Below are 7152 nucleotides of genomic sequence, written 5' to 3' on the forward strand. Positions count from 1 at the left end.
TTCAGAGGCGGCAACTTTTATCCTGTTTGTGACACATTCTTCTGTAACTCTCAAAGATCCTGGAAAGTCCAAATGTGCTTTGACTTCTTCAGTATCACACTATCTTGTATTGCTTGTGTGAACATATTCATCCAAATATTTATCTCCATCACAAACCAAATTGTCTTGTTTTTTAATGAAACATCTGATTTAAATTTTCAGGAAGGGGGAGTGTTGGATGAATCAATGGTTTTGTTAAGTGTGTTAAGTTTGTTTAAGGTGGTAGAGGGTGGCCCAGTGGGGCTCATGTCTGCCACCCTGGAACCTCCTGTGTCACTCAGTGAACCCACAGATAAGTCCTTAAGCAGGTCTGTGGGCCAGACGAAAGATAATAGTCTTTGAGCTTTATAAAATGTTCAGTATAGATTGAAATACGCCACAAAAACTGGGTGTTTTGGGGGTTCTAGCATAAAGTGTTCAACTGATTTTCCTTCTTATTTTGAAGTCACTCCTAACAAGCATAATCTATAACACAATTGTTTTTTTTTTTTTTCATTTATATAATGAACGACATACGATAAAGAGCAATGCCGAGGATAAAGACTATGATCTCCTTTTCGTACATTTCCACAAAATTAGTAAGAAGTCACTGACGTTTAAATATGAGCACTTGTTTCTCTCTCCTCTTTTTTGAGCAATGGATTCTTTATCAAAAGCATCAATGTTGTAATTGTACCTTCGATGATCTTTACGCACTGAGATTTAATTGGAGCAAATTTAAATAGAGACAAAATAAGGTGAATTTAAGTCAGAAATATTTATTTACAACATTTACAGAAACAGTTTCCATCATTCACAGTTATATAAATAGAAAGAACAACAAACAATAGCAGACGTGTTTACATGGCGTGTTGCGCACTGTGCAAACTAAACGTGTTTGCGTGCGTGTGACCGATGAAGTTAAAATAGTGGTGATCGAGTCCCTGCACCGGTGATAGGTATCCACCGTGCTGCTGCGTGTGCGCAGAGAGCGGCACTGTTGGGTACGTGATGGCCGGGCTGCGCGCCGAGCTGTGCCAGGAGAAGTGTCCCGGTGGACTCTGCTGGTACAAGGAGTCAGACGGGCTGTGGCTTTGGTGCTCCGGGGAGGAGAGAAGCTGACCGAGGTAGTCAGACGCCTCTGGCATCGAGCCGACGGAGCCGAACACGGGCTCGGTGACCACACGGGACTTGGACTGCAAGAAGGCGAGGATCCGTGCGTACTTGATGTCTTTGGTTTCAGCTCTGTCCTCTGTGGTCAGGTAGTGCACAAGGTTCTTCATACACTCGTGGTATCCGTAGTGGAAGTAGTTCGCAAACTCAGCGAGAAGTTCACCTGGAGTTAAATAAAGTAAACAACGGTTACAACCCTGTCGATATCTACAGTCAAGTTGTTGACAGTGTGATTCCGGTGCGTAAAACTGGACTAAATGTCGACTATCTAGAAATTCTCACTTAAAAATTCACACAACAATAAGTATGATAAAAAATTACACAAATATACCAGCAACCACGGATCTATGTACAACCAGAATAGAGAAATTCAGTTTCATTCTGCGGACAGGATGGTGGTGGTTTAATGCGTAAAGTAAAAGAGATGCGTAAAAAGTTTACTGACCTTTTTCTCTCCCTCTGGGAAAATCCGCTGAGTGCAGCGCTCGCAGATATTGAACTGTCATTTCTAAGATCTCAGCTTTCTCCAGTTTTCCAGAACTCTGAAATAACAGTTAAGAAATAATTCAACATTACAAGATGAACGATCGCAATTATCAACCTCCAATCAGTAGAATTGCTATAAGCATCCATCGATCAGTTGTAAAAATGCATCAACATAGCATAAATGATAAATCAAATTTACAAATATTATATTATTACAATACCTGTTTTGCCATTGCCATCGGTACTGTTTTCCCTAGTTCGTTTAGGCAGCGGTTAATTCGGTCCCGTCTTCGTTTCTCGATGACTTTGTGAGAGATGGGAGTTCGCTGCAAAACAGAGGGAGAAACAACATGAGCACATGGAATCTCTGAAGTGAATCTCAACTTAAAGAGACATATTATAAAGTTAAAACACGCAGAAGTCCACTGAATTACGAAGAACGTGTTGCTGGGGACTGTACAATAACTCCAGGTTTTGCGCGCCGTGCACTTTGTTGCTCCAGAGCGCGCAGCGGACATCTGCGCGCTCTGGAGAGTTTGTATAAATCTGAGCCGCCACTGGACACAGCAGACATATCTTTCAGCATATTTAACACACATCAGATGTTTGTAAAGTAATTAACTCAAATATTGTCACTAAATATTGCTAAAATGTCAGATAGGCTCTTTTACATCATTGCGCGCCTAATCGTCCAGTAAGGCGTGCCACAAGCTGGTGCACAGTGGATTTCGGTTCCACTGGTGTAAAAATTACTCCAAATAGCAGTTTGACAATAGTTCTTGAAAGTACAAAATTCCAAATTGCAACTAAAAAGTGATAAAAGTGTCATGTTGCCATGATATTTCAGTCCTAAAAATGCAGAGCGCACGAGGAGCGCGTACCTTCCGGTCTTTCATCTTCGATGCCATCGACGAATTTCTGTCAAAAGTGTTAAAATGAGTTTGGCTGGATGATGAAGAGGTGTGTTGCTCTGGTAGGAGATGAAGCGGACTGAGGTGTGAGCAGAGAACTGCCCCTTTTAAAGTGATCATCCAAGGGACTCCTGCATTCATGGTGTAAATTATTCCATGGGATTAGAGACATGCTTTTGGGTAAATGTGTGCATTTAGGATCAGTTAAAGAAATAGTAAAAATCTAAAGCCATGGGCTAGCAGGGGGGCAAACCTGCTTTGTTAATCCACGTGGCTGTTCTAAAGACACGTGATTACTTTTGGAATATTATTTGCATAGTAAGAACCCAGGCGGGAAACAAGAACTGAGCGTTGGGATCGCCTGATCCGGCGGGGCGCACTGTGCGCACTGAAAACAAAGCCAGCGAAAAAAGAAACACTCTTTCTTCCAACTCGCGTTTCTCACACGATCGCCTGTTTACAAATCCCAGCAAGCGATCTTAACTCTCGTCCAAGCCCGGTCCGAGGTTTAAGGCCTGTCCAGTGTCATTAGAGTAATTAAGTAAGCCTTTAATAGGCTGTTCCGCCAAGTTCAGGGGAGATCTTTTGGAGACAGAGTCCCCCCGTTTGTTCTCGGCGTTTCTCACACGACTTGGTGACACGTCCATCTTTTATGAGAGATGGCAAGCTTTTTGTTTACATTCTTTATTTCGCAGGACTCCCAGGCAGGTGTGTGATTAGCCCTGGCACACGAGCGTCGTCTGCGTCAAGGCCAGCGTCTCCAGCAGCCTCTGGCACACGAGGGTTACCCACCACTGGAGACTCTTTGGAGAGGCTCAATTTGTATCCTATTATCCTATAAGAAAATGTCTATTCAGTCGAATGAATAGTTTCATTGGCCTAAATTTTAATAATGCTGTGAAAGAAAGGGAGAAATAAAGAAGAATGCAGCTGGTGTGAACGCGCATTATTCCCCGTCACCTGCAAGATGGGTAGCCTGGAGACCCCTATTCATTTGCCTAATTTCGGTCAACTTAACAAACTTTGGAAGAAATTATACTGCCATTGTTATGAAGGGTGAAGCTTTCTGATCGAATTAACAGCATGTTTTGATCCGGTAAATGTCATTAGAAAGAAAGAAACAATCGCGTTTAAAGGGGCCTGGGTAATGCGCCAAGTGGAGACGCCAAAGCGCACACTGCACAAAGGGTGCTAGTAAATGCCACAGGGGACTTTTGTACCCTCACATTGCTCAAGTTTTTCCCCCCAAACAAAGGGCATTATTTTATACTTGAATACATTTCATACAACAATTGGCTGTTTTCTTCAAACATATTTTCACAGCAAGGTTAACAACAGGTTTATTGTGTGCGCTCCTTCTCACAGATTCAGACTGCTCTCATGCGCCAAAACAGTTTGCACCCAGTCCTTTCTCCACTGTGAACGTTTTAATCTCGAAACCTTCGCCAGTGCTGGGATATATTTGATCCTGTGAGCGATGTCGAAGAATAAAAAGCGGCGGAGATTGATAAAGAAAAGCTCACAAGACATCTGAAGAGGCGTTTGGCGAGTTTTTAGTGCACCATGGAGAGAAAAGCGCGAGCGAGCGGGACGGGGGCATTAAATCCAATTACTTGACTGTGCACATTTAACACTTTTTATGTGTTTGTCCTTTGAAATATAACGGGACTCATGTGCTGTTGCTTTTTTTAATTCACTGAATTAAATCCTGGAAGTTTTTGCTGACAGATTTGGAAACGCCAAGTTGCTGCGTCATGCAGAATGAAACCAAATGATGCGTCGGGATATTTCTTATTAACAGTTATTAGGCTTATTTGATGTGAAATTAGTTTTTCCATGTTTTAGAAATGGCCTGCCAACTCTCTGACTTATTGAATACACATAAAAGGTTTCCACTTATATGATCCTCAGTGTAAAATTTTTACCAAATTACTGCGTTCCACCGTTTTAGCTTATTTCATACATGTTTGGCAACCTCTGCGTATGTGCAGTTATTGATTAGATTTAAAGAATTTACGGTTTGTTGCTGATTTGAGAGTATAATTATCCCTAAAATTAAAAAAATATATATATATTTGCTAGAATCTGTCTGAATTCGCCAAAATGGCCACAAATTGGACAAAATCTAAATATATTCTTAAATGATTTTGAATGTCTGACAGCTCGGCTCTAATTGGTTTTATTTATCATATTGGCTCCTCTAGATACCAATTTGCAATACAAGAGAAGATCTAATGGAAAAATGAGTCACAGAAAAACAGGTGAGGGGGGAAATATTTTCGGATTAAATATTGAAATCACATTCTAACAACAAAACACACTCTTGGTGTAACAGGTGCGATTGGAAACTGTTGGAATGATATGTTTCAATTTTTTTTGTTTATAGTATCACATTGGCTATAACGTTTATGTACAAGACAGCAGGTCAACAATGAATCCCAATCCATCTTTATTGTGCATATAATGTAGAATCAAAACATGTATAAATGAAAATGTATACAAATATACAGATATCTGCCTCATTAAACCTACACTGTTATTCCTACAGTTTATTTATAACGTTTATGCACCGTTGGTTTGATAAAAAAGCTTTTACTCTGTCGCCTATTGCTACAAATGCAAAAATGCACAAATACACAAATACACACCGACTGGCTAAAATAAATAAATATGTAGCCTCTCTTGTTGGTATCAGCGGGTGATGGTCGTTGTATCTGCTTATTCAAGTCGTGTGGACCACTGTGTGTGTGTATGTTTGTGTGGGTGTGTGTTTTGATCTATGGTGTTATCAGTGTAACATCTGTAAACCAGACTGTTACAGGAAAACACAGACAAGCCTCAAGCCATTAAGCCTAATTCAATGTGCGTCTGTGTGTGTTTTTATGTGTGTGCGTGTGTGTGTGTGCGTGTGTGTGTGTGTGTGTATATGTGCATGTGTTGTCAGGCGCTGCGCTCTGACCCGTGCTGCCCTCAGAGGGTCCCCGACACAATCCTTTGGCTTGGCGCGCCCCCCTCAGTCTGAACTGCAGCAGTTCACACGGTCCTTTTGAGTCCAGGCTACATGGTTCAGCAGAGTTTGAGGAACAAACAGCAACCAGTTCAGTGAAGGGTTTACTGGTTCAAGCTTGTAAACAAGCGAGATGATGTATATTAAATTCATAAAGCGAGGTTTCCAGCTCTATCACAATATGAGTTTGATTTTCCAGAAGGTAAAAGAGTGAAAGTTCACTCAAATCAGGATCATCACTGTGATATTGTGACATTTAAAGTCCAAATTGTACCACCGATTCTGTGTGAATTTATATTCTACGGGTTTTATTTCTCTCAATGCTACTTTCTGAAAATATTTACACTCTTAAAAAGTTGATTTGTAAATAAAGTACTCAACCTCGAGCGTTCCCTTTTAAAGGCCAAACTGCTCCCTCTTGTGGTACAACATGCAAACTGCAATGACCTGCATCCTAACTGGAAGAGGCGATAAAGAAACAGACATCAACAAACTGTTAGATTCATCTGAAAACCACCACAGTAACTGAACGCTCTCCTAAAAATCGTAGATGTCCAGTTCCTGCTTTATATCCCATTTGCACATTTTAGGACGTTTTTAAAAATATAATATTAGGCTTGAACCAGCACGAAAGTTTTGTTACCCAAAGTATTTTCTTCTAAGTTTAGATGATCCTCCGTGTGATGTTTATTTCTTTGTACTGTTGGACTTTCTGGGGTCCATCTTAAAAAAACATGAAATGTAACAACGATAACCAAATTAAAGATTTTACATAATACACGAACAATAAAAACCTTTTTAAAAACAGACCTACAGATGCTGATGTGGTGTTTAGCCCATAAACTCTCTGCTTTGTGACTTTAAACCTAAAATACCTTCCCTTTGAAAGATAAAATAAGTCACATTCAGGATGTTTAGACCTCAGCTTTTCACGTTACTGCTCTGACACAGTGTCAATGATTACTACGTATTATTACTTCTTAAGATTAAGATGGATTAAGATATGTTTATTTATACCAAACACATGCACAACACACTCATGCTATGGTAGGTAAATTTAACCTCTGCATTTAACCCATCTGGTGCAGGACACACAGAGCAGTGAGCGACCATGTACGGCGCTCGGGGAGCAGATGTTGGGGGAATAAGGTGCCTTGCTCAGGGGCACTAGACAGGGTAGGGAGACTCTTGGATTTTTGGACAGATCAATCCAGGTTCGTCTTTTGTTGTCTCTCCGTGGAGTTGAACCAGAGACGAACCAGAGACCTTCTCTGCCCATAGTCCAAGATTCTCCCACTAGACCACCGCCTCTCTTTCGGATCATACTGCAGGATGTCCTATTTTTTGTTGTTGCTGTTGGTTTTCTTCTGCTTCTTGTACCTGGGTCTCTATAGCTGGTGCTTTTTCTGTTTCATGCTCCTTGAATTAATTTGATTGACTGTTGTTACAGTCAATAATAAGCAGTTAATGATTGTCAGCCCAGGTCAAATGCATGTGGAGTACTTTTTCACTGGTTTTACAGTGGTTGAGGAAGTAATCAGATTTTTACATAAAAGT

General features: G+C 40.8%; 1 protein-coding gene across 1 annotated transcript; it reads right to left on the reverse strand.

The window, feature by feature from the left end:
• Positions 1–878: 878 nt before the first annotated feature.
• On the reverse strand, positions 879–2585 carry helt (helt bHLH transcription factor). Its single transcript, XM_062388777.1, has 4 exons — positions 2559–2585; positions 1899–2003; positions 1637–1733; positions 879–1354 (listed from the first exon to the last, which is right to left on the reverse strand). The coding sequence occupies exons 1-4, from the start codon at positions 2583–2585 to the stop codon at positions 879–881; spliced, it is 705 nt and encodes a 234-aa protein (XP_062244761.1).
• Between the last annotated feature and the right edge of the window lie 4567 nt (positions 2586–7152).

The sequence above is a fragment of the Platichthys flesus genome, chromosome 5 (genome assembly GCF_949316205.1).
Source record: "Platichthys flesus chromosome 5, fPlaFle2.1, whole genome shotgun sequence".
Classification (NCBI taxonomy): Eukaryota; Metazoa; Chordata; class Actinopteri; order Pleuronectiformes; family Pleuronectidae; genus Platichthys; species Platichthys flesus.